Here is a 26,569-nt window from a genome sequence, read left to right as displayed (position 1 = left end):
CTCTCGTTACTCACTTTAAACAAAATTCTGAATTGACAGCTGCTACATATATACATACATATATACAGTATATATATCCTCAAAAATGTAAAAAAAAAAAAAAATAAAATCTTTATATCATAGTATATTGTCCAATATATAATAGAAATGTCATACATGTCATATATGTCGTCTAAGAACTTACGGCAGCGTCGTACCACGTGAGCTGACAAAGTTGAAGAGCAGGACCGACGGTTGAAATACTGTCAGGTGATCGATGGAGTGCAGCTATGCCAGCCGGGTGGAGGAGCGAAGAGGGAGGAGACTGGAGGAGGGAAGAGGAGATTCCACACCCACCAAAACGAAAACATGGAAACAAACACGGAGAGTGAGAGGAAAGGAGATCGGAGGAAACACACCGGGACAGACAGACGGATCCTGACATGTCGTCCAAAATATCATTAAAAATTCAATAAAATGGTCTCCTATTGAACATCCTCACCAGGATGAACTTTGCATTCTTTATTCTTTCCACTTGGGAAAACTACAAACCTAAAGGATCACTGATAGATATTAATATGTCTGTATTGCGGATGTTAGTATACATGCCCATCGTCCCATATCGCTCTGTTCAAAGCCACCAGACTCAACTCGTGTTCTACAGCTTAAATTACTGTTTTTATGAATGGAGTCTGGTGGCTTCGAGCGGAACGATTGTTACAGCTGTTTTCTGATCAAACGGAGTCGAACACTGTAGGAATCCTTTTCATAACGTTGTCAGACACTTAAGAGTTGCACTTTGAACCTGTCAATAGCAAAACAAGCACTTCTAATAGTCCAATCGTCTCGGTCAAATTTCCTGAAAACTGGTTGAATTAAGAACAAATGTAAAAAAAAATAATCAAGAGTTTAAGAAATTTACGTTTACGCCATCAGAAAAGGTCGAGGGCTGTTCGGTCCTGATACCAAATACAAATCTTTGTTTTCATTCAGTTTAGAGGGGGAGAGTGTAACGTCGTCTGTAAAATATTAAATGTGAATGAAAAACATTTTCACAGCTTCAGAAACTCAAACTGATTCCTGGATTTAAAAAGTTGAAACATTTTATTTATGATGAGAAAAACATTTATAAATCAGACAAACCGGTTTCTCTTTCTCCTCTTCTGAAACTAAATAAACAGAAACTGACTTGTGATGCGTTCAGGGAGCAGAGTATAAATCAGGAAAGATGGCCAATGTGGTCCGTTACTGTTTACAGAAACATGCACGCCGATTTTTTTTTTAGATTTTTTTTATAAACAAACTAAACCTCGTGGTTCAGCTAAAATCTGCTCTTTTGCTAATGGACTTCTGAATGCAGCGGGGAGTGCTGGGTGCTGGCAGACAGACTGTTTGCGGGTAAACAGGTGAGCAGCACGTTAGAAAACACGGCTTAATTTACCCAGAATGCACGTGGACTAAGAACCTCGTGACTCCAGAGCGTTACCGTGCGTAACAGTCCTTTAACGTCAAACAGGAATCCGACTGTGGTGTCCGTGGTAACTGTCGGTCACTGTGGCTGCTGCAGGGTGGGCGGGGCTTCACGCTGCAGACAGACAGGCCTGGCGGACGCTCTGAGCCCAGGTGTTCAGCAGCTCCGTCACCGAGTGTTTGTCCGGCAGCTGCAGCAGTTTGGACGTCATGTTTCTGTGGACCGTCTGCAGGAAGCTGTTCGCACCTGAGGGACGGACGGATGGGGGGGCAACGTCAACGGGAGGGACGGGCAAAAAAAAAAAAAAAAAAAACATCGTTAAAATATGAAAGATTTCTGTTCACTACAATGCTTTTAATGTGAAACACACACAGGAAGTGCTGAGTTTGTAGTCGGTGTAACACAGTCACTTAATGGGGCAAACGGGAGCGAATAAAAAAAATGAAAAGGAATATTCATATTTCCTGACTTAGGAGAATTAAAAGTGGGCGGGGCTTCGCTCGGGCGCTCCGGGCAGCTCTTCACCTGTGACGGGTAAATAAAAACAAGTCAATGAGGAGCCGTCGTCTCACCGTACTGCTCGCCGTCGTCGGCCCAGTACGGACTCTGGTCGGGATAATCGGCGGGAACGCTGAGCTGCAGAGGAGGAACGCTGGGCAGGTTCTTGTCATCTGAAAGAGAGAGAGAGAGAGAGAGAGAGAGAGAGAGAGAGAGAGAGAGAGAGAGAGAGAGAGAACAACGGCATCAATCAGCTGATTGATCGTCTCCCGGCCGTACTGATCACACGGTGTTGCGGCGGCTCTCACCCAGCTTGCAGACGAGGTGCACGGTGCCGTTGTTGCTGCAGAACGACGGGTCCAGGTTGACGAGGAACTTGACGTCGAGGCGCGCCACCTCCCCCTGCAGGATGTTGGGGATGGTCTGCCGCTCGTCCTCCTCATGCTTCCTCTTCCGCCCGGAGACATTGGGGCCCCTGAGGGGGAGGGGGATGGACGAATGTGAGACACAGACTGTGAAGGGGTTTACCGTCTCTGAGAGGGAGGGGGGGGGACCTACGTGATGGGGGGTCCGTGGATGGCGCTCATGGCGGGGGCGAAGGTCCGGTACAGGGAGTGGTTGAAGACCGGGGAGCGGATGTTGGCCATGACTGCGTCCAGCAGCGGCTGACACAGGTACTGCTGTTTGGTGGGCACCGGGGGGGGCGGGGGGGTCGGCTGCAACGACAGGGCACACCGTTAAAAGTTCACTCGGCCATGGAAAGAAGAAGAAGCAGAAGAAGAAGAAGAGCTTACCACGGCCATGTCGTTCTTTAGTTTCTCTAACGCGATCTCGCATTTCTGCAGCGTCTTCAGAGGACACCTGGAGGACAGACGGGACATGTAAACACAGAAGAAGACGGTTCTACGTACGATGTCACAAAAAACATTTGTTTAGACCAACGTTAACGTGTTCGAACTAATGTTGAATAACTTAGATGAACATTAACTTGTTTACACAAACGTTAAATATGAGACAAACGTTAAGTCTTTCAACAAACGTCAACTTGTACGTCCTCTTTATGTGGAGAGAAGAAGTTACCTGGTGTTTGGATCAGTCAGGATGTTCAGCAGACTCTTCATCTTACTGAGGTCCTTCTTCCGGTCTGAAAACACAAAAATAAAAATGTAAGAACAACAAAAAATAAACCTGATGGTGACATCACAGGGACAGGTGTGTGTGTGTGTGTGTGTGTGTGTGTGTGTGTGTGTGTGTGTGTGTGTGTGTGTGTGTGTGTGTGTGTGTGTGTGTGTGTGTGTGTGTGTGTGTGTGTGTGTGTGTGTGTGTGTGTGGAGGAAGACGAGCGTCTGACCTTCGTTCTTGTCGATCTTGTTGATCATGCGTCTCAGCGGCTCGATATATTTGGAGAGCTGCTTCAGTTTCTCCATGTACTGCTGGTCCTCCAGAGACGTGGCTCCTGCTGGACTCATCACTGAGCTGGGGTTACCTGAGGACGCAGAGGGGGGACGCACAGGGGGGACACAGAGGGGGACAGGCGGGTGTTGAGTTGCTCTTCGTCTGTTTCCTCCTTCTCTGTATTTATAATGAGACACGTGACACTGTGGGTCGACAGCTGATCACCATGTGGCGTCCCCGTGTCGACCTCCTGACCTGTGAGGACATGTCTGTCAACGCTCAGTAGGACAGACATGCAGACCTCCACAGGGGGGTGCCGCACAGCAGACGGGAAGAGACCTGTGCTGTGTTGCAGATGACGTACCTACTTTAGTACACTAACAGAGACCTCTTACATGTTGGGACTCTTATTCTGTAGTACTTGAATTTTGACAGACAGTTTGAATAAATGTAACGAAATACAGCCGAGGGGAGCAGCTGATACTTAATCTGAAACAATCTGCACGTCATTGATGGGCCTTCAGGATTTTCACAATAAAAGCTGGTTGCCTCTGAGCTGATGACATGCAGCAGAAATAAAAAGGTTTACTTTCAGCTGAGCTCATCACAGAGTAGCAGATTAAGCCCCGCCTCCTCCCGTGTTACCTGGCGTGTTGAGCGGGCCAGGTGAGGGGACTCCGTAGTTCTGGGGGGTCCGGGAGGTGGCGGGGCTCGGGGAAGGCTGAGGGGACGGGCTGGGCTGGAAGCCCCCCGGAGACGGAGTGGGACCGGAGCTGCAGGAGGGACAGCACATGTTTTAGGGACGGCTCTACTTCCTGGAGGACGGCGTGGACCGTTACCTGGACAGGAAGTCGTACCTGGCTGAGTTGGGCTGCGAGGTCGGCGGCTGCGGCGACGGCTGCGGCGGAGGCGGCATCGACAGCGGCGTCTGCACCTGCACAGGTGAGGGCGATGACATCATGGAGTGCTGCTGTACCTGAGGAGAGGACAGATGAGCCAATCGGAGAGTTTACTGCTCTCTGCAGATACGGAGAGGCGAAGCTGCTGATAAGACAGGTGGAGGTCAGAGGGCAGATAAAACTACCTGCTGCGTCATCGTCTGTCCTGCGACCGCAGCGGCTGCAACCGCCGCAGCGTTGGGAGGCGGGAGAGACGCTCGGGGCAGCCGCGCAGGAATCTGCAGCCCGGGACGAACCAGCTGCAGAGGACAGAGACGGGAGAGGACAGAGACAGGTGAGGACAGGGGTCAATGTAAACAGCAGCAGAAATCAATGGATGAAATTACCAGTTATCAATAATACTTCTCAGACCTGCAGACATCAGCTGATTGGTTCACTAAAAGCAGCTCTGATGGATTTTACTGATCGATTGATCAGTTCCTGATTCATTCACAGGTTTCATCGACAGAATATGAAGATCAGCTGCTTTTTATCGATCACAAACAGTTTTATTGATGCCATAAAACCTTCAGGACAGAAACATAAATCAGTGATCAATACATGAATCGGAGATCAGCGGCGGGACATTCCCTGATGAGACCTGACGCCTGCAGTCTGAGGTAATCGATCATCGAGCAGCGACTCACCTGTCCAGGTACGGCGGCTACGTTGAGTTGTGCCTGAGCTGCGGCCTGCTGCGCTGCCTGCTGCGCCTGCTGCGCCTGCTGCACCTGCTGCTGCGCCTGCTGCTGCGCCTGCTGCTGCTGCTGCAACGCTGCACGGGCCTGCTTTCACACACACACACACACACACACACACACACACACACACACACACACACACACACACACACAGAAAAGGCAAAGCATGCGAGCAGTGTGAGGTTTTGAGTTTTCTCTGAAGTTCAATTTAATATCTGAAGGCATCAATCAATAAGTCTGAGCCTGTCCATCCATTTTCCTCCGTTTATCCAGGACCTCCCACCAGTAGTCTTTCGATGGGTAAAGATCTGGTCCAGTGTTCCATGACCAGGACAGGATCCACACAAGAGGCAAGTCAATCAAGACAGCCCAGCAATGTCCAGCGCCTTCAGCATCTCAGGACAGATTTCATCCACCTTGCAACCGAGGAGCTTTTTGACTACCTCAGAGACCTCATCCCTCAGGATGTGCGAGAAGTTCTTGAGAGTTGAAGACCTGCCGGACAGGTTCCTCCGCCAGACGTTCCCAGTTCACCATCACTACACATTTGGGTTCACCTGGTCTTTCCAGCCGACTACCCCCTCCGCCCCCCCAAGACAGTGTTATCCCGATTGTTACTTTAATAAAATAAAACACACCGTGTGTTCTCGTTTGAAGCTGCACCTGATCAAACAGCTCTAACCTGCAGTGACCTCTGTCTCACCTGCAAGGCCTGCATCTTGAACTGCTGCTGCTGACTCAGCGAGGTCATCGCTCCAGCCATGGACTGCGGCACCATGCCGGGCTGCTGCTGCTGCTGAGAGTGTGGAGGCATCTGACCCGGCTGAGGCTGAACCTGAACCTGCTGCTGCACCATGTGCTGGATGGACTGGACCTGGGCCTGAGCCTGAGCTTGAGCCTGAGCCTGAGCCTGAGCCTGGGCCTGAGCCTGGGCCTGAGCCTGAGCCTGGGCCTGAGCCTGAGCCTGAGCCTGAGCCTGAGCTTGAGCCTGAGCCTGAGCCTGAGCCTGAGCCTGAGCCTGGGCCTGAGCCTGGGCCTGAGCCTGAGCCTGGGCCTGAGCCTGGGCCTGAGCCTGGGCCTGGGCCTGAGCCTGGGCCTGAGCCTGAGCCTGGGCCTGGGCTTGAGCGTGCTGCTGCAGCTGCAGCTGCACCATTTGCTGCTGCTGCTGCTGGATCCTCGTCTGGTGTATCTGCAGAGACACAAAGCAAACAGAGCCATCGTCATAGAAACACGAAGCAAACAGAGTCATCGTCATAGAAACACGAAGCAAACAGAGTCATCGTCAAAGAAGCTGAAGCCACCAGCTGGACTGAGTGCAAACTTGCTAAAATTTAGCACCAATGTTTACTTGGACTTAAAGATGAACTGTTTTTAATGTTCTCATTTTGGTGACCAAGGGTCACTGTGACTTCACATCCAACCAATCCGCACACTCAATTCTCATAAACATGACATCTCAGGAACACCTGAAGGAATCTTTTACATTACATTACATTTCATTTAGCTGACGCTTTTATCCAAAGCGACTTACAATAAGCGAAGAGAATCTCTTCAAATTTGGCACAAATGTTCACTTGGACTCAAAGAGGAAGTGATTCAATTTTGGTGGTCAGAGGTCCCGTCCGCCCTATCCATCCTTCCCATTCACATAAACACAATATCTCTGGAACACCTTGAAGAAATTTGCCACAAACATTCACTTGGACTCACACTAATTCCTGATGCGATAAAACAGTGAAGTGATGACATTTTAAATCTAAAAGGTCAAAGGTTAAGTTGCCAGATGTCGTCCCAGAACGACTACAAACGTGTGGTTTACACACAGGACAGGAGAGTGAAGATGTTCTCTGACCGAGTCATCGCGTGTGACGGTGTGTTCTGCTCGGGTACCTGGTTCTGCTGCTGCTGCTGCTGGTTCTGGGCCTGCTGCTGCTGCTGCTGCTGCTGCTGCTGTTGTTGCTGCTGCTGCTGCTGCTGCTGCTGCTGCTGTTGCTGCAGCTGCTGGTTCTGTTGATGCTGCTGCAGCTGCTGTTGCTGCTGCTGCACCCTGAGCTGCTGCTGCACCTGGAACTGCTGCTGGATGGCAGCGTTCTGCTGCTGCTGCTGCAGGACGTTCTGCTGCTGCTGCTGCTGCTGCTGCTGCTGCTGTTGCTGCTGCTGGAACTGCTGGAACTGCATGGACTGCATGGACTGCATGGACTGCTGCTGCTGCTGCTGTGCCTGCACCATCTGCTGCATGGGCATCTGGCCTGGACCTCCTACTGCATGGGGAGACAGGCAGGTGAAGCAGCGAGCGGCCCGCAGCTCAGAGACAGTGGAGAGAGGTCAGGGGTCAAACACACGACGTGCCGAAGCAGAGGCTGAGCGTCAGAGCGGCTCCGACGCTCAGACGGCCAGCAGCCACCAAACGCACCGCAGATCTGCATCACAGCAAACACACCACATGGAGGAAACACACTCACTGGATTGTGGGTTTCCAGCCACCCCTGCCATGGCATGCTGGCCTATCTGCATCGGCCCCATGGCCCCCATTCCCCCCACGGGAGCACCGGTGGGGCGGGGCCCCATGCCGATGGGGCCCGGGCCCCCTCCGACTCCTGTCAGGTTAGTCAGGGCATTCATGGGATCTAGCAGAAGGGTAGACAACAGAAAATATTACGCAGCTCCAACATGCACAGCAGAAATCATGACGCCGTGAGTAGAGACAGCAGAGGACAGAAACGCAGAGAAGAACCACCGTGAGGAAATACAGGGACACAGCGTCCACTTACCAGGACCTCCCAAGGCTTTCTTATCTGTGGAGAGGACACAGGGATCAGTGACTCCCCCAGCAGTGTGAACACAGCACAACAACATCGTGGACAGGAAGTAACGTCGACTTTATTGATGAGCTTCAGCTATTGAGCTGACATTACTTTTTATTAAGTGGAAGGTTCCTTTAAATACTTACGGATGTCTCTGAAGTGGATGATCAGCCTCGCCACCAGAGACAAATACTCTTCCTGGGTAAAAAAAAATACAAAGGCGTCATCAGGAGATTTTTAATTTTCAGAGTTTCTGCAGCTTTCAATTAAGTAAAATTAGGACTTTTTAATTTACTTAAATAAATAAATTAGATAAAATGACAAACAACAGCTGATAATCATTCATTACACACATGAACTTCTTAACATACATGTCACATTTATGCACATTACGATGTATTGTTTGTATTTTTTTTAAGTGCTGAAAATAAGAAGAACAAGCACGACAGAAAATATGAAAAATGGTAAATATGAAAAATAGTAAACAAGATTACAAATAGTAAATAAGTAAATATGGCAAGTTGTATATAAATAAATATGACAAATAGTAAATAAGTAAATATGAAGACTAGTAAATATGACAAATAGTACATCCAACAAATAGTAAATATGGCAAATTGAATATAAATAAACATGACGAATAGTAAATAAGTAAATATGAAGACTAGTAAATAAGTAAATATGACCAATAGTAAATCCAACAAATAATAAACAATTAAATATGGCAAATTGTATACAAGTAAATATGATTAATAGTAAATAAGTGATGATGAATAGTAAATAAGTAAATATGACAAATAGTAAATCAAACAAATAGTAAATAAGTAAATATGGCAAATTGTATAAAAGAAAATATGGCAGGTAGTAAATAAGTAAATATGACAAATAGTAAATAAGTTAAGATGACAAATTGTATGAGTAAATATGACAAATAGTTAATATGACAAATAGTTAATGTGAAAAATAGTAAATATGATGACTAGTATGGTAAATAGTAACATTAAACATTAACTAATCAGTTAATTAAGCTTTTGCTGAATTTCTTATCAGCTGACCCGTGACAACCCAGAGTTATAACTCATCTATCTGCAGGCAGGAAAAACGAGTCCAGATATTTTAAAGTTGAAATGTGAGAGTTTAAAAAAGCTCCGCAGACTGAAATCGATGCGTTTAAAAGACGTTCAGTGTGAACGGCTGCAGAACTCACTCTGGTTTTGGCTTTGACGTAGACGTGGTTCTCCATGTCGTTGCCCGACTTGTGTGTGGTGTTGGCCGTTCCCGCCTTCCTCATCGCCTCTTCGCTGGAGGGAAACACAGGAACGAACACATCTGATGAACTGCTCTGTGATGTCTAATATATGTTATACTGTTTCATTTAGTTTGTTGGGTTTCAACTGTTTTTGTTATTAAGGTGACAAATTTCATTAGAATAATCTGATAATAAAGCAAAATCAAATCTGATGAACTGATTCAGTTTAGTAGCAGCAACAAGACCATTTAGAGTCGGTTTGAACATTTTATTGTTACTGAATTAGAAAAATAGACACCAAGACATTAGTAAAACTAATTTAGATAGTCTTCTGTAAAATCCATATTTTTATGTTGACTATATGGGAGATAATAGACAATATCATTGTTTATGTAAAAACATAGTAATATGCACATTAGCATACCCAGCCTTGTTTTTAACGAGTGTGAAACGAAAAAATACGTGCTTGTAATCAGCAGTATTAGATAATAAAGTATGTCAAGTGTTCATGTACCGTTATGACCATAATAAAGTATTAGTGTGGTGATGCTAACTAACTACAGCTGAGGTAAAACTGCTGTGAACTGACTAGCTTTAGCAGCTAATAATGCTAATAATGAAACTTGAGAGAAATGTCATTTAAAGGTTTATTTTGCACGTTTTATCTTCGCCGAATTGAAGATCGGATCCGGACCTTCCGCGGGATGCCCCCCGCCGTGTGTGCGGACCCGTGCTAAAGCGGTCCTTTCATCAATCGTTCATAATTTACAGGTTTTTTATGCACGGTTAGGCGTGACGCTCTTTCTAAGCCGAGCTACCGTTAGCTTAGCTCGCGATGCTAACAGAAGCAGGAATTTAACTTTAAAAAAAAGGGACAACGAAGCGGATTTTCTCACATCTGAGCCACGACTTTTTGCCGGAACTGAGGGCTCCTCCAGTCGCTGTCCGGTCCGGGGACTTCCATGGCAGAAACGGCTCGTTTCTGGAGGACTTTACCTCAAAGATGTGAACTGACTGTTGGGAATGTTTTCGCTGCTCTTCCTCCTTCCGCTCCGCGGATAATGGCGGCTGCTGCGTTCGTGTCAACGAACGCTCATCGCCGCCTGCTGGCCGGAGGTGAGGAACTGCACTTTCAGGCACAGGGCCGGATGAACGTCCTGAGCGGCCCCGGACACGGACGGAAAACAAACACTTTTTTTTTTTTTTTTTATTTTTTTTAATCTATTTATGTTTGTGTTGTTTCTTCTTCGTTGGTTCATTGCTTTATTGTTCTCTGGTTGTTGTTGGTTTTTTTTTCATTTTGTGTCATTGTATGAATATTAAAGGTAAAACTGATTTAAAAAGTCACTCTTTCATCATTAAAAACTAAAGATAATTTCTGATCACAATAAAAATAGAAAAATCCGGTTAAAATCAGATCAGACTTAAAACGGATATATACAGTAATGGTAAATTATTAATAATGAATAATAAATCAGTTCATTACAAGTTTGAATTGATTGATTTGCAGAAACAATAGTGTTTAATTTAAAATAATGTGTGTATTATAAAAACTACAAAACTTCCCACAATCCCCCTCTGCCGAGAGCTGCGGCAGCTCCACGTGCCCGGAGATTTAAACGAGTGCGTTACGCACGGAGGAGGGGCGGGAAAGTGTGTCACTGGGGCACGAGGCTCTCCCCGCGGTCACATGGCTCCCGTTTTTCTGCCGCGTGCGGGGACAGGCGGCCACCGCGCATCATCATCCTCATCATCACCGGGCTGCGCGCTCGGCCTGCTTGAATAAAAAAATAAAAAAGAGAGAGAGAGCGGTGGAAACGCGTGCAGCAGATGGCAGGCTCCTCCTGCAGGAGAGACTCATCAGGAGAGACTCATCAGGACTCATCAGGAGACAGAATAATGGAGCAGAGACGCTCGTTCTTCTTCTTCTTCTTCTTCTTCTTCCTCGGTGGTGTTTAATCCATTTCTTTCATTTCTTCTGGGATCTTTACAAAAAGTTCTCGTGCATGATTCTACCGGCGCTCAGGATGACGATGACGACCAACAACAACAACAACAACAACAACAACACAGGTAAACAACACGCACACATCCAGCACTTCCTCCAAAATCCCCAGCCAGGTGATTGATGGACGCGCGAGCTGAACTTTAACTGGAGGTTTAACTTTAAGTTCGAAACTGACCGCTTCACCTGCGCATTTGAGAGCTCCGCGTCACGACGCACCTGTCCGACGGCGCGTCACGAGCTCAAAACCAAATCTGACAAATGAACTGTTTGATGAGCAGCTCAGCTCTGAACAAACCGGAACCAGAACCAGTCAACGAACCGCAGAGTGAGTCTGAGACTGGTGGTGGAAATAAGAATTATTCAGTAATTCAATAATAACAAGGCGGCAAAACTGAAGAGATATAACCGAACCAGGAAGAAGAAACCGGATCAATAAGTAGTGGACGTGAATCAGAGATCCCGCACTCAGCTGGACATTAAGGTAAAGGGGGACCGGGTGGGATCGGGTTGGACCGGGTTGGACCGGGTGAAGGTGAAGCTGTTTGAGAAGCGCGGGTCCAGCTGCCGTTTTCTCCGCCGCCCAGCGCGCACATGTCAGCCAGTCCAGGGCGGCTCGTCACGGGGACGTCACCGTGAATCCGGTGGGTCGCGCGCTGTCAGGTGGACCGGCCCGTGTGTGAACGTGTGCGCGCGAGCTCGCCCTTACTAGATTCACATTCTCCGGTTTCACATGGACCAGGTTCACATGGACCCGTTCACATGGACCAGGTTCACATGGACCAGTTCACATGGACCGGCAGACGGAGCCATGTGCGCTTTGTTTTCACGGAGCTCCGCGCGCTTTGATTGGCTTTCGGTCAGACTGAGCTGATTACGTAATTCTTGCCGTTTGTTTCTTCTTGATGCAAACTGGAGGATCGATTAGGAAGTAGCTGCACCTGTTACACATTCAGACACACACACACACACACACACACACACACACACAGGTTCATGATGACCACAGAGATATTAATATTTCATAGCAGCCATTATATCTTGTCATCAGAAGCTCAAACAAGCTGCTCAGCCAATCAGAGCCCTCCCAGGTGGAAACTTCATTCAGACTGCGAACAGCTGTTTAAATGTTGATCAATGCATCAGAAATGTCAAAAAAATCTACAACCGTTGTCATGTTGGAGAACCCCGTTGTCACGTTAGAGAACCCCGTTGTCATAACAGACCCTTCAGAAGTAGAACTGTTGACAGTCTGACTCCGGGGGACGAATTCACGGCGACACAAAGAAGACCCACCTGGTCTCTCCTGACCTTCGGTCTCGGACGCTGAAGCTCCGCCCCTCTTGAAAACGTGAACGTCGCTCAGAAACGCCTCGCCCGACTCGTCGCTTCATCGCCGTAGACTTTCTGAAGCGTTTCGAGGGTCCGTGTTGACCATTTACAGAGTTTGACAACAACAAAAACAACGAGTGGAAATCAGTGCGTGGGCTCAGGAACACCTGTTCACCTGCCCGTCTTTGAACGTGACGTGAAGTCAGAAGCAGTCGACGGTGAAGACGAGTCAACGTTCCAGAGTTTCATATTCTGACCTAGTTTGGCCGTAAATAGACACTACATTACCCATGAGCCTCGGGGGCTGCTGCTGAGGCAGGGGACCCAGTCGACCCGTCTCCGTGGTTACCGAATCTGTAACGAAACGACCCGGAATCGCGGTAGAACTGCGGACGGATTTTTCTCCACGACGGATTTGGAGCTTCCGTAAAAGAAGTGTGAATAAAACAACGTGATGATTTCAATAATCACATAAACTCATATTTAATCAAAAATAAACCAAAGACAAGATATCAGATGTTGAAACTGAGAAATGTTGTTGTTTTATGAAAAATATGTGCTCATTCTGAATAAACAGCAATGTGTTTCAACTTTTTTTTTTTTTTTTTTTTTTAATTTAGCGCTGTGCTCCATCACCTCTTCTTTTAACAACACTCTGTAAATGTTTGGGAAGTGAGGAGACCAGTTTCTGGAGTTTTGAAAGTAAAATGTCCCATTCTCAACCTGCATTTGTGGACGCAGCGATGAACTGTGTTCACAGGCGATGGTTTTCACAAGTGTTCCTGAGCCCATGCAGTGATTTCCACTCCAGAACAGTGTTTTTAATGCAGTGCTGCCTGAGGGCCCGAAGATCCATGAATTCTTTGTAGTTTTACGTTGAGGAACATTATTCTTAGATTGTCGCACTATTTTCCAACACAGTCTTTCACAGACTGGTGAACCTCTCCCCATCTTCACTGCTGAGATTCTGCCTCTCTGAAATTATCTTTTTATACCCAATCATGTTACTGATTCGTTGCCATGGTAACCTGATTAGTTGTCAGATGTTCCACCAGGTGTTTTTTTTTTATTTATTTATTTATTTATTTTTTTATCATCTTTACACAACTTTTCCAGTCTTTTGGTTGACTCGGTCACAAATTCAAAATGAGCAGATATTTTTCCTAAAACAATAATATTTCTCCTTTTCATTTACATTTAAACATTTAATATGTTGTTTTTGGCCTATTTTCTATTAAATCTAAGTTTATGTGATTTAAAAAATCTTCACGTTGGGTTTTTATTTACATTTTAAACTGCTCAGTGCTCGTATAAGTCTCTAACTGTTTCTATCTGTGTGTGTGTGTGTGGCTAAGAGTTGAATGGCGGGAACGTGAGAGCGTGTGCCGGAGGGAGGGAAGGGGGGGGGGTGTCGGTGTCAGTGTGGGCGGGTCGGACTCGGGCCAGTCTCGTTGCAGAGCCGGCTGTGTGGAGGATGCACGTGGCTGGGGGGTGTAACTACGGAGAGCACATGAGTCTCCTGCCTAGGTGTGTGTGTGTGGGGGGGGGGGGGGGGGAGTCACATGACCTTCTCTTTGTTGTGTCCTGGTCCTAGTCCTCTCGGGTCGTCGTGGTGACGGTTGATGATCTGGTTTCCGTCTCGGTGACCCAGTTAGACGGGCGGCTTCACTTGAACGCACAATGTAGAACCGATACTGAGGTTCTGAACCGGCGGCTCCGAGTCTGGATCACTGATCCGGGTCTCTGGAGGGTCTGGGTCCGTGTGTGTGTGTGTGTGTGTGTGTGTGTGTGTGTGTGTGTGTGTGTGTGTGTGTGTGTGTGTGTGTGTGTGTGTGTGTGTGTCATTCAGACAAAAGGAGGCGTCACATGCAGCTCTGACACGTGCAAACAGACGGCTGCAGCGCTGCATTGCATCAACACACACACACACACATACACACACACACACACACACACACACACACACACACACACACACACATCTTCATCATCACTTCACACATCTTCATCTTCTCCTCTTCCTCTCGTTCTTCCTGCTGTTTCTCCTCTGCTGTCATCAATAATAATAATAATCATATTAATGATTGATTGGTATGATCAGCAGGGAAACATCCTGCTCTCAATCAGGTCCTCAGTCTGTTCCTTCTTATTATTATTTTGTATTTTCCTGACGGTTTTCCAAGTGATTATTTTAATCGTCTTTATTTATTTATTGTTTAATTGATTTGTTCTCTGAAGTCTCAGCAGCCTGATTTCATTTTATCTTATTTTATTTGTGCTGAATTGTTGGAGAGTAAAATAAAAGTACAATTCTTGAGTTCATTTTGAGAGTTTTATTGTGACGACAGCTGCAGTTATTGTTTATATAAAAAAAAAAATTTTTTTTTAAATCCTTCATTCATTCAATTTCATTTTAGACTGAGTTTATTTTAAATGTTGGATTTAACAGCCCCATCTGTTCCTAAAATTCCTAGAAAGTCTTTGTTTTGAACTTGTGCTACAGACCCCGCCCTTTCTCCTCCCCCACCCCCCATTACCAGGGTTACAGGAAAATAGCCACACCTCCTCCTCCCTTTTCGACCCTCCCCTCCCTCCCACCACACACATGCAGATGGCCCCGCCCCCTCGTGCAGAGCAATGAGGTCATTGAGCAGCAGCTGAAATTCGATCCGCTGTAGTTTTTTTCTTTTTAAACTTTGACAGTAAAGATCTGAAATCTGAGTTTTTATTTGTTTTTTTCTAAATTTCTAATCATACTTTGAGTTTTAATGAGTCAGATTTACTGTCAATCAATCCACCTGCAAATTATTGTCTCCATTAATTGCTTTATATATGAAATATAAAGCTAAAATATACATAAAAATATTCATCACAGCTTCTTGTTTTACATAATCAGATATGATAAAAAAAAAAAAAAAAAAAAAAATTAAAAATCATGAAGCAAATCATCTTCAAATCAGGAGAGTTTAATCATTTTATAAGTGTGTGACCTCTGGCCTCCTCTCTCTCCTACAGGAGGTGTGATCTCCTACGTGGGTTCCTGTGGAGGCTCCCCAACCAGAACCAGCCCCGTTTCCATGTACAGTGACAACTTCAACTTCGCTTCCTCTTCCTCCTCCTGCTCCTCCACTCCACCCTTCCTCAGCAGCGGCTCCAGCTCCGCGGGGGACGACGGCTCCTCCTCGGCCTCCTCCTCAGCAGGCGGTTCCCCTCGCGGCCGTGACGACGGCGGCGGCGGCTCTGTGAGGGCGTCGCCCAGCAAGTCCGTGGCCAGTTTGACAAGTGAGACCCAGTCTGTTTCTTCTTCTGTGGTTTCTTTGGGAGATTCTGCTATTTAAACGTCTTTCAAAACAAATCTTCAGTCCACATTTCATTTGATCTCCGCCGAACAAATTCCTTCTAGTTCTTTACGTAGATCGGATTTTGGGTGAAACGAGATCTTGAAATGCTTCAGGAGGTCTTTTTATTATTATGGTCTTCGTGCTAAGCTAGGCTAACCGCCTCCGGGGCCGTGCAGCTCTGTGTGACTCCGATGTTCTCCGGTGTGTTTCAGAGCTGAACGGCATGGTGCTGCTCTGTAAGGTCTGTGGGGACGTGGCCTCCGGTTTCCACTACGGAGTTCACGCCTGTGAAGGGTGCAAGGTGAGACTCCCGCCACACACACACACACACACACACACACACACACACACACACACACACACACACACACACACACACACACACACACACACACACAGCCCTCCAGACCTAGACCAGCTGAGATGACATGGCCGACTGGGCCTACAGTGTGCTGACCCGCTGTTTGGTTCTGCAGGGGTTCTTCCGCCGCAGCATCCAGCAGAACATCCAGTACAAAAAGTGTCTCAAGAACAAGAGCTGCACCGTCATTAGGATCAACAGGAACCGCTGCCAGCAGTGCCGCTTCAAGAAGTGTCTGTCTGTGGGCATGAGCCGGGATGGTGAGCACACACACCTGTCTGTCTTGCACACCTGTCTGTCTGTTTGACTGAATAGAAGTGTATTTTTCTGTCATACAGATGATGGAAAGCACAGCTCAAACTCACACACCCAACCAACCAGTCAGAGTACAACAACAACAACAACCCAACCAATCAGAGTACAACAACAACAACAACCCAACCAATCAGAGTACAACAACAACAACAGCCCAACCAATCAGATGACAACAACAACCCAACCAACCAGATTACAACAACAATCCAACCAATCAGAGCACAACAACCCAACCAACCGATCATTGTACAACAACCCAACCAACCAGATTACAACAACAACCCAACCAATCAGAGCACAACAACAACCCAACCAACCGATCATTGTACAACAACCCAACCAACCAGATTACAACAACAACAACCCAACCAATCAGAGCACAACAACAACCCAACCAACCGATCATTGTACAACAACCTAACCAACCAGATTACAACAACAACCCAACCAACCATATTACAACAACAACCCAATCAACCGATCATTTACAACAACAACAACCCAGCTAATCACAGTACAACAACAACAACCCAACCAACCAGATTACAACAACAACAACAACCCAACTAATCACAGTACAACAACAACAACAAACCAACCAATCAGAGTACAACAACAACAACCCAACCAACCAATCACAGTACAACAACAACAAACCAACCAACCAGATTAGAACAACAACAACTCAACCAATCAGAGTACAACAACAACTCAACCAATCAGAGTACAACAACAACCGCCCAACCAACCAGATTACAACAACAACAACCCAACCAACCAGAGTACAACAACAACTACCCAACCAATCAGACTACAACAGCAACCCAACCAACCAGAGTACAACAACAACAGCAACCCAACCAATCACAGTATAACATCAACAACCACCCCAACCAGATTACAACTACCTAACCAATCAGACTACAACAACAACCCAACCAACCAGATTACAACAACAACAACCCAACCAATCACAGTATAACAACAACAACCCAACCAAGCACAGCACAGCTACACTCTACAATCAGATGATGTGACTCGCCATCATAACACCTCCTCCTCTTCCGTCTCCTCTCCCGTCCACAGCGGTCCGTTTCGGTCGGATCCCGAAGCGTGAGAAGCAGAGAATGTTGGCTGAGATGCAGAGCGCCATGAACAACATGGTCAACAACGAGCTGCAGAACGACTTCCAGCTCGCCAGCCTGTCCTCCTCCTCTTCCTCCTCTTCCTCCTCCTCCTCTCCATGCCCAGGGGTGACCATTGCTCCCCAGCCTCAGCCCTCAGCCCTGCCCCTCACCCACTCGTCACAATCACCCGCTGCCCCAGCCTCCTCTTCCTTCCCTCCTCCTCCTCCTCCTCCTCCTCTTCCTCCTCCTCCTTCCTGTCAGATACCCTCCCCCCCGCCCTCCAGCCCCGGAATGGACTCCACCATCAGCGCCATCGCTTGCGCTCACCGTGAGACCTTCCTGTACGCTCACGACAAGCTGGCCAATCCGCACACACCACCTCAGCACCAGCAGCAGAATAACCACGTCCACCACTACAACGGGGAGGCGGAGCTTTGGGGGCCCAACCGCTGCCCCAACGGTTACCACACCAATGGACTCAACACCATCTACCACCACAACAACAACCTGGGCACAGGATGCTACCTGCCACCAGGAGACAACGACCGCAACTTCACGCACAATCACCACAGCAATGGGAGGCGGAGCCTTCACAACAGTAATCTGATTGGAGAAGACGGTGATCATGTGACCCAGGGGCAGAACTGTCCAATAAAGAACCGCACAGGGATACTGCTGGTAAGAACCAATCTTGTGTACCTGGGGATTTTAAATTCAGGACTTTTTAAACAGAAGCATTCGTACTGAACTGTGATTGTATAATGGTCGATCAGTGAAGGCGTATCAGTCACCTGATGGGTTGATTGTGGTCTCCTCTCACTGCAGGCTTGTCCAATGAACATGGAGCCTCACGCAGACCCGGCAAAGAGCCCGCACGAGATCTGGGAGGACTTCTCGCTGTCCTTCACGCCCGCCGTCAGGGAGGTGGTGGAGTTCGCCAAACATATCCCAGGATTCAGCTCTCTGTCCAAGAACGACCAGGTCACCCTGCTGAAGGCTGGCACCTTCGAGGTACGACCGAGTTCCTCCCCACTGGCTGGATGGACGTTATGGTGTTGTCCTTTAGGGGGATTCCTGCCGTTGCAATACCACGAGTGACCACTGGGACAAACTGGCAGCACCCTCACAGTTCTTTTTTCCTGTCCCAGGTACTGATGGTTCGGTTTGCGTCGCTGTTTAACGTGAAGGAGCAGACGGTGACGTTCATCTCTGGCGCCACCTACAGCCTGATGGACCTGCAGGCGATGGGGATGAGCGAGCTGCTGGGAACCATGTTTGACTTCAGCCACAAGCTGGCAGTGCTGGAGCTGAACGCCCATGAGCTGGGACTGTTCACCGCCGTGGTGCTGGTGTCCGCAGGTGAGTCCCCGATTAACCTCTCGCTAAACTCCGATAATGGTAACAGATTAATGTTACATCATTGTAGTAATTAAACAACTCACAGAAGATTAAAGACAGAAGCAGCTTCTTGTTGGTAACCAAAAACAACGGTGGTTATGTAGATAATTAGCTGGCTAACTATCAACCAGTCAATTCTGATGAAGAGGAGAGCTTTCTTTACTTGAATTGCAACTATTTTTACCATTAGATAACCAATTCAACTCTCTGCCTGAAAACATAAAAGTATGGCCACCACGACTGTCCAGAGACGGCGTTGACGTCTACGAATTCCCAGTTTGAGCGTTAAGTCCCGACGTTAACCCGCCTCCGTCTTCGTGTTCTGTGTTTCAGACCGGTCCGGTATCGAGAACGTGGCGTCGGTGGAGCAGCTGCAGGACAACCTGATCAGAGCGCTGCGCTCGCTGGTCAACAAGTCAGCTGTCGCCCCCGGCAACAACCATCACAACCTGGACTCGCCACGCTTCACCAAACTGCTGCTGAAGCTGCCTGACCTGAGAACGCTCAACAACATGCACTCGGAGAAGCTGCTGTCCTTCCGCATCGATGCCTGATGACCTCACCACGCTCTCCAATCCAAGAACACGACCACGCGGAGCTCTCCATCACCGTGACGTCGTTGGCTCATTGCATCATCATGATGTTGCCAGGGCCAACATCGTAAAGACTGACACGGTGACAATGATGTCATCAGCAGAGCGGCTCACTGCCAAAATAAGAGTCCGCTCAAAGAGCTGCCCCTCCAGAGTCAACAACTTAAAGGAGCAGCCCAACATCTGAAGACGTTTTTACACGGCACACATTTAACCTCATTGAACCCAAAGTGATTAGCCTAGCTTAGCTCAAAGATTGGAAGCAGGGGGAAACCGCTAGACTAGCCTAGCCACGCTTGTCGTTTTCTTGATTCCACAGGAAGTATGGACAGTTCAGTCCTAATAAACATCAAGTATGTGGACAACAGCGCTCAACACAACAACACTTTTTAGCAAACACGATGAACATGCTAATTGAACGAGCTAACGAGCCTTTTAACTGCGGTTTACGTCAAAACTAAATATCCTCTTCTGCTTTTTCCCTCCATGTTGGTGTCAGCATGATTAAAAAATAGTAAATATTTGGTACATTTACTGAATTTTTCCTGGGATGACTCAGGATCTTCCACCAACATGGTTCTTATATTCAGCTTTGGGATAAATCTCTTTGCTTTTCCATTTTTATTGTACTAGAAATGTAGAAATAATGAAATCTGCAGTTTGCTTTGACTCTGGCGGCTCCTTTGAAAAGTTCTGCTTTGACTCTGGAGAAAACAGAAAAACAGGATTTCAACAGGACTCTTCCAGTAGAAACTGCTTCAGGGGTCGGAGGTCATCCAGAACTTCCAAACCAAGCGAATCGGAGAGGTCGCGACGGATCTGCCTCCTGACACGGGAAACAAGTTTCTCATTTTCTATCACCGTTACGTCGACACGCCTCGAACAACACCAGCCAATGAGACGCAGACGCAGCGGTGACGGACAGCTCCGCGGACCAATGAGGTGTGCCGCTGCTGTGCAGAGCGACGCCTTAGACAAACGTTATGCAGCAGATCTTCTGTGTAAAAAAACTGTAAATACTCATAAACACAAATATCCAGTTATACTTGAACTGTTTTGCTCTGAGACCTGTTTTACATCTTTATTTTTTGTTTATATGAATATATACCTGTGCAAATATTATGACTGTAAAAGTGTGTGGGGCACAAAGTGTGTGTACAACAGGGTGTATGAAATGCATCCAATGGGAATGAGATATTCTGATGTATGTATTTTAATGTGTTTCATGTTGTAAAGACATTATATATATATGTATATATAAATATGTACTCAGAAGAATCACTGCGAGTCCTTTGTCATCTCTTAATTTGATCCAGTTCCACAATTGTTAGATTTTGACCTTTGACCTCCAAAATTGATTTGGTTCATCCTCGAGTCCAAGTGAACGTTTGTATTAAATTTGAAGAAATTCCCTCGAGCGGTTTCCTGAGATATCGCATTTAAAATCTGTCTAAAATCATATAATCAATAATATGAATTAATAATGACAATCAATAATAATAATGGTTTGTGTATTTTATGGGACTACTGGAGAGGTCAGAAGTCAGTGGGACAGCAGAGAAAGTGAGTCACACGGAGGAGAAAGTAGGTCGAAGCGTAGCCTCATAACCAACTTATGTCTCTGCTCTCTGATTGGTCGGCTGCCTCGAAACCTCAGCATCCCCGCTGACCAATGAGGTGGAGATGCACTCCATGTCCCACTTTCTGTTAGTGTGCTGCTTTATTACGTAATAACTTTAAAAACAAAGTGTTGTCATCATCAATATTCAAGATTGGACATTATTCAAGATATAAATTATAGTTTTCCACTGTAACAGATGTCCTCGTCTTTCCCGCCAAACTCTAGACATTTTTTACCTGATTTTACACTTTCATATTCTTCACACCAAACTCCATGAAATTTGTTAACAATTATACACCTCAGTTCTTGAACACCAAAGTCTTGTCATTTAAATGATTTTACACTTCTCGTATTGTTTAAACCAAACTCAGTTTTTTTTTCTTTTTGTATTTTTAAATGATTTTCTTTGTTGTAATAGTTTATTTTATTTCTAATTTTTTTAATTGTTTTCTTAATTTGTTTAATTTTCTTTCATTTTTGAAAATATAAATATATTTTTTGTGATCATTCATCTTCTGATTTCTTTGATTTCCAGTCCGCTGGCAGAACCAGTGAATATTAATAAACTTTTCTCTAAATGTACCGGAGTTTGAAAAAAGACAAATTTTCATCTGGTCTCTGTTATTCGATGTTATAGAGTCCCTTAAATACAACCAAATACATAAAATGAAATCACAATAAAAAACAAACTGAATAATTTAAAGAGAAAGTCCACCTCAATTCTCATCAGTTTGTTTACATTTCTGTAATTTTTTCCTTTACATTCTCACACAAATGAAGCCTCTTAAATCCTTGATTTCCCTGGACCTCTGTGGGGGACGAGTTCAGGCTGTTCCTGCTTCCTGGCATGTTTATCTCATCAGGTGTACCTGTGTGTGTTATGTCACAGGGTACAGTACAAGTGCAGCAGTGCATGCTGGGAGGCAGGAGGAAACAGCGACGCCTGGCGGCAGCTTTACAATATTGAAGCCCCACCTGGACTCATGAACTGTTTGCTTGTGTCTGTTTGCATTTGTTTATATTCCATTTAAATAGACAGAAATAATCTTGCTTTTACAAAGTTTATTCTATTTTTTTAATTGAATTGACTTTTAAATATGAATTTGTCTTTTATTGTTATGTTACAATTTGGATTCAGGAAAAGTAAATGAGAAAGAAAACTTTTATGTTTTGAGTTCTTGATAATTTCACGTTTTCAAATAAAATTGACGACACATTAAAGTCCCAACAGTGACGGAAGCTGAAGAGTTTTTTGCTTCCGTAGTTTTTATTTGAGTTAAATTGCTCTCATAATTTAAACTTTAAATCTCTGAATTCATATTGCAAAGTCGGTTTGTTCTCAGTGAAAAATATTTATTTACATCTAAGGGGACAAACAGAACAAACTACAACAGAGGTGATAAACAGTTTTGAGTACAAGAAGAGGAAAACAAGACCAGTGAGCCCAAAGTGAGACTGACCTCTAGTGGACAGGAAGTAGAACACGCAGAAAAAGAAGAAGAAGAAATGAGGGCTATCAGATTAAAGGACTGCTGCAGAGAAAAACCAACCAGCTGGTCAGACTGAGGACGGACGGAGGAGGCTGTGAGACAGACAGAGAGAGAGACAGAGACAGAGAGTCAATTATTATCAGCATAAAATACCATATTGATCGTCTCTACAGATAAATTGATCTGGTTGAATTCCTACAATAATAACTTAACGTCAACGTTTAACTTCCAGGTGTTTCTTGTTACCTTCAGTCCAGACATGTTCACATGTTTTCCGTCCCGTCGCACAGACAGCAGCCGAACCCGCCCGACGCTCGGGTACCCCTCCTCCACCTGCAGGTGACACACCAACGACGCCGTCTTCAGGTAGACGAGCAGGCGCTGATCCGAACGCCAGTCGATGGCGAAGCTGCAAAAACACAGACGCTCTCTTAAATGTCTCATTCTGTGAAGGGACTTCTGAATGCGACTCCTCACCGACTGACTGAATAACAGAACCGAGCCGCGGATCCTCACCTGGACCTCAGGACCTGGATCTCCGACAGCAGCCAAGCCTGAGCCACGTAGCACTTCAACACCTCCTGAAGGTCACAGCTAAGCTCCACCCGCCTGCCTTTCATCCAGTCCTCCAGCAGGACGGCCGGCACCTCTTTCACCTGCAGAGACAGAGAGGAGTCAGCTGGATGCTCCTCCCCCAGCAGGAGGCGGGTCAGAGTCCTGTCTAATGTGAGTGTTTGTATGAGGACTGTTGCGATGAACATTCAACATGCTAACATACGTGTGCTTCCTGTTATTCTGCTTCAGTTCTATATGATAAATATATAACAGACAGTTTAGAAGCTGCCTGATAATCTGTCTGATTTTAAGTTTCCACCAGTGTCCCAGGGAACAGTGATGGTTGTCCGATTACCCATGATGCACTGCAGCCAAGAGCTGCTCACACACAGTTCTGCTGCTGTTAAAGGAGCGGTCCGTCTGAATGTGGACCAATACGGGATCAATGAGGACAACCCCAGCCTGATAACATCTCAGACACCTGTTACCTCCAGTGTGAAGCGTTCATCGTCGCTCAAGTTGACTGACAGCTTCAGCGACTTCAGCTCATAGGACGTCGGATCAGAGGAGAACCAGGGCCTGAGCTCCACAATCAGCTCTGATTGGCTGATGGCCAGCAGGCGGACATGTATGATGTTCTCGGTGATAAGCAGCAGCTGCCTGAGACAGGTGAACAAGGAAGCCAAGTGAGTGACCAATCAGAGCGTCTGAAGGCGGGGTCACGTGACATCACAACGGGTGGTGCGTCGTCATGTCATGTGACGTTGTGACATTCTGAAGTTCCAGACTGTCACGTGACACATCCGAAGAGCCACTCACTCGTTTCTGAATCGCTCCCAGCCAATCAGCTGACCTAACACCGTCCCCGCCTCCACCCTCAGCTGGGCCAGCTGACCGTTGTACGACCGCAGGGACATCTGGGCCTGGTGCAGAGACCTTTCCAGCTTCTGGTGGTGCTGCTTCTGGAGGAGACGAGGAGAGGTAGCCGGGTCAGATCACCATGGTAACAAATGCTTCAGGAGAACCGGCTCTAAACCTGCCAGCAGCCGAATGACCAATCAGATCGCTGGGAATACAAGTTATCCTTTTTACAGGAGCCTGAAGGGGACACGAGAGCTTCTGGGGTGGTACCCTGCTGCCGGCTGGTCATGTGACCTCCACAGTTCCTGCAGGAGGAGTGTGTGTGTGTGTGTGTGTGTGTGTGTGTGTGTGTGTGTGTGTGTGTGTGTGTGTGTGTGTGTGTGTGTGTGTGCAGTCACCTTGCTGTGCAGATGTTGAACCAGGTTTGTGAGTTTGTCCCGTCTTTTGTGGATCTGCTGGATTTTGTCCTGCAGAGATCTGAGCAGCGTCTCCGTCTCCTCCACCATCGACATTCTCTCCACCTTCAGAGCCTTCCACCGGGCCCGAGCTCCACCCTCTAACACACACACACACACACACACACACACACACACACACACACACACACACACACACAACAGGGATGAAAAAAGTTAAATGTGACCAAATTTACACAGTTTGGTTTGGAGGCAGGTCAAGCGTCTCTCACCTCTGTGTGTGTGTGTGTGTGTGTGTGTGTGTGTGTGTGTGTGTGTGTGTGTGTGTGTGTGTGTGTACCTGGGTGGGGGGGGCAGGACTCTGTCAGCAGTTGCTGGGCAGATTGCAGACCTTCCAGCAGTGACATCATCGAGTCCAGAGCAAAGAGCTGACGCCACAGAACCTTCTGGATACGACGCCGGTCCTGAAGAAAGAGACACACCAGTAGAAACATTAGAAATGACTGAACAGTTGAAATCCAAATTAAAAATCGGAGAAATTATTTTTTGTAAAACAGAATGAAAAACAGCTGACAAACAAAACATCACAGAATATAAAGAGAAATATGAAGGTGATAAACATCTCCGTGACAACAAAACCAACAGAACAACGGATCCACTAATCGTTTTTAATTCACGTCAACAAGTTCCGTCCAGAACCGACAGAGTCCTTCCGGTCCAGAACCGGAGCAGTCCCTCACCGTGAGGAAGACGACCACCCCGGCCGCCTCGGCACCGTCCGGCTCCGGGTTCCCGCCAGGCTCCATGAGAGACGGATTGCAGCGCTGCAGCACACTGTCAATATACAAAAGTAAGCAAACAAACAAGTAAGTAAGCAAGCAAGCAAACAAACAAACAAACAAACAAACAAACAACCAGCAGCTGTCTGTTAGCTCCAGCTAGCTTCCGTTAGCTCTCTAACGCTTGTGTTTCGGAGAGATTCTGTTTGTCATGTTGGAAAGATACTTCCGGTGTGAACATGTTCAACAACCCGTAAAAAAAAAACCTTTCTGTGAGTTGAACTAACGTCCAAGGAAGCCTTTTAGTAGTAAATCTGAGGTGAGTGTTCGGGCGACTTACGCTTGAACTGCCGCCATTCCTGTTTTCAAATCTCCGCGGAGCGAGGAGGATTCTGATTGGCCGGTTCTTTCTTCTTCTTCTTCGCTTGGTCTAATCACGGATATTAAGAATCAGCTGATGGAGCTACGCAGCGCCATCTACTGTGTGCAGCTTCACGATTCCTTTATCCCAACACCTCCTGGACTTTACAAATAACAACCAAAATAATAATGATAAGTATAATAACACTAACCACACCCTATTTCACTATTGTTATTTACTATTAGTATCAGTATTAGTATTTTGTATCAGTATTTTATATTAGTATCAGTATTAGTATTTTGTATCAGTATTTTATATTAGTATCAGTATTAGTATTTTGTATCAGTATTTTATATTAGTATCAGTATTAGTATTAGTATTTTGTATCGGTATTTTATATTAGTATCAGTATGAGTATTTTGTATCAGTATTTTATATTAGTATCAGTATTAGTATTTTGTATCAGTATTTTATATTAGTATCAGTATTAGTATTAGTATTTTGTATCAGTATTTTATATTAGTATCAGTATTAGTATTAGTATTTTGTATCAGTATTTTATATTAGTATCAGTATGAGTATTTTGTATCAGTATTTTATATTAGTATCAGTGTTAGTATTTTGTATCAGTATTTTGTATCAATATCAGTATTAGTATTTTGTATCAGTATTAGTATTTTGTATCAGTATTAGTATTTTGTATCAGTATTTTGTATCAATATCAGTATTAGTATTTTGTATCAGTATTAGTATTTTGTATCAGTATTTTGTATCAATATCAGTATTAGTATTTTGTATCAATATCAGTATTAGTATTTTGTATCAGTATTTTATATTAGTATCAGTATTAGTATTTTGTATCAATATCAGTATTAGTATTTTGTATCAGTATTTTATATTAGTATCAGTATTAGTATTTTGTATCAGTATTTTATATTAGTATCAGTATTAGTATTTTGTATCAGTATTAGTATTTTGT

At 45.8% G+C, this 26,569-nt stretch overlaps 3 protein-coding genes across 4 annotated transcripts; 1 reads left to right on the top strand and 2 right to left on the bottom strand.

Moving 5' to 3' along the window:
- Positions 1-1,064: 1,064 nt before the first annotated feature.
- med15 (mediator complex subunit 15) lies at positions 1,065-10,202 on the bottom strand. Its single transcript, XM_069716102.1, has 18 exons — positions 9,932-10,202; positions 8,994-9,087; positions 7,933-7,984; positions 7,754-7,777; positions 7,445-7,609; positions 6,873-7,243; positions 5,686-6,171; positions 4,929-5,069; positions 4,428-4,541; positions 4,201-4,319; positions 3,989-4,116; positions 3,300-3,434; positions 3,029-3,092; positions 2,743-2,809; positions 2,507-2,664; positions 2,257-2,423; positions 2,023-2,121; positions 1,065-1,696 (listed from the first exon to the last, which is right to left on the bottom strand). The coding sequence occupies exons 1-18, from the start codon at positions 9,997-9,999 to the stop codon at positions 1,560-1,562; spliced, it is 2,589 nt and encodes an 862-aa protein (XP_069572203.1). The 5' UTR covers positions 10,000-10,202; the 3' UTR covers positions 1,065-1,559.
- Positions 10,203-10,919: 717 nt separating this feature from the next.
- On the top strand, positions 10,920-19,472 carry nr1d1 (nuclear receptor subfamily 1, group d, member 1). Of its 2 annotated transcripts, none has more exons than XM_069716103.1 (8): positions 10,920-11,108; positions 15,388-15,654; positions 15,926-16,014; positions 16,190-16,334; positions 17,476-18,194; positions 18,342-18,527; positions 18,665-18,875; positions 19,248-19,472. In XM_069716103.1, the coding sequence occupies exons 1-8, from the start codon at positions 11,042-11,044 to the stop codon at positions 19,466-19,468; spliced, it is 1,905 nt and encodes a 634-aa protein (XP_069572204.1). In that variant the 5' UTR covers positions 10,920-11,041; the 3' UTR covers positions 19,469-19,472. The 2 variants fall into 2 exon arrangements, with proteins under 2 accessions (XP_069572204.1, XP_069572205.1); XM_069716104.1 differs by lacking the exon at positions 10,920-11,108 and adding an exon at positions 11,385-11,524.
- Positions 19,473-22,315: 2,843 nt separating this feature from the next.
- On the bottom strand, positions 22,316-25,646 carry LOC138631279 (uncharacterized). Its single transcript, XM_069716112.1, has 9 exons — positions 25,570-25,646; positions 25,191-25,284; positions 24,791-24,914; positions 24,433-24,590; positions 23,993-24,135; positions 23,662-23,833; positions 23,135-23,274; positions 22,865-23,027; positions 22,316-22,710 (listed from the first exon to the last, which is right to left on the bottom strand). The coding sequence occupies exons 1-9, from the start codon at positions 25,584-25,586 to the stop codon at positions 22,645-22,647; spliced, it is 1,077 nt and encodes a 358-aa protein (XP_069572213.1). The 5' UTR covers positions 25,587-25,646; the 3' UTR covers positions 22,316-22,644.
- Positions 25,647-26,569: the final 923 nt, after the last annotated feature.

This window comes from Brachyistius frenatus, unplaced genomic scaffold, assembly GCF_029030835.1.
Source record: "Brachyistius frenatus isolate BFR_SWC_R1_liver_20210118 unplaced genomic scaffold, ASM2903083v1 Contig_151, whole genome shotgun sequence".
Classification (NCBI taxonomy): domain Eukaryota; kingdom Metazoa; phylum Chordata; class Actinopteri; family Embiotocidae; genus Brachyistius; species Brachyistius frenatus.
Note: the sequence above shows the minus strand (reverse complement) of the source record. Positions and strands in the feature narration are given on the sequence as shown.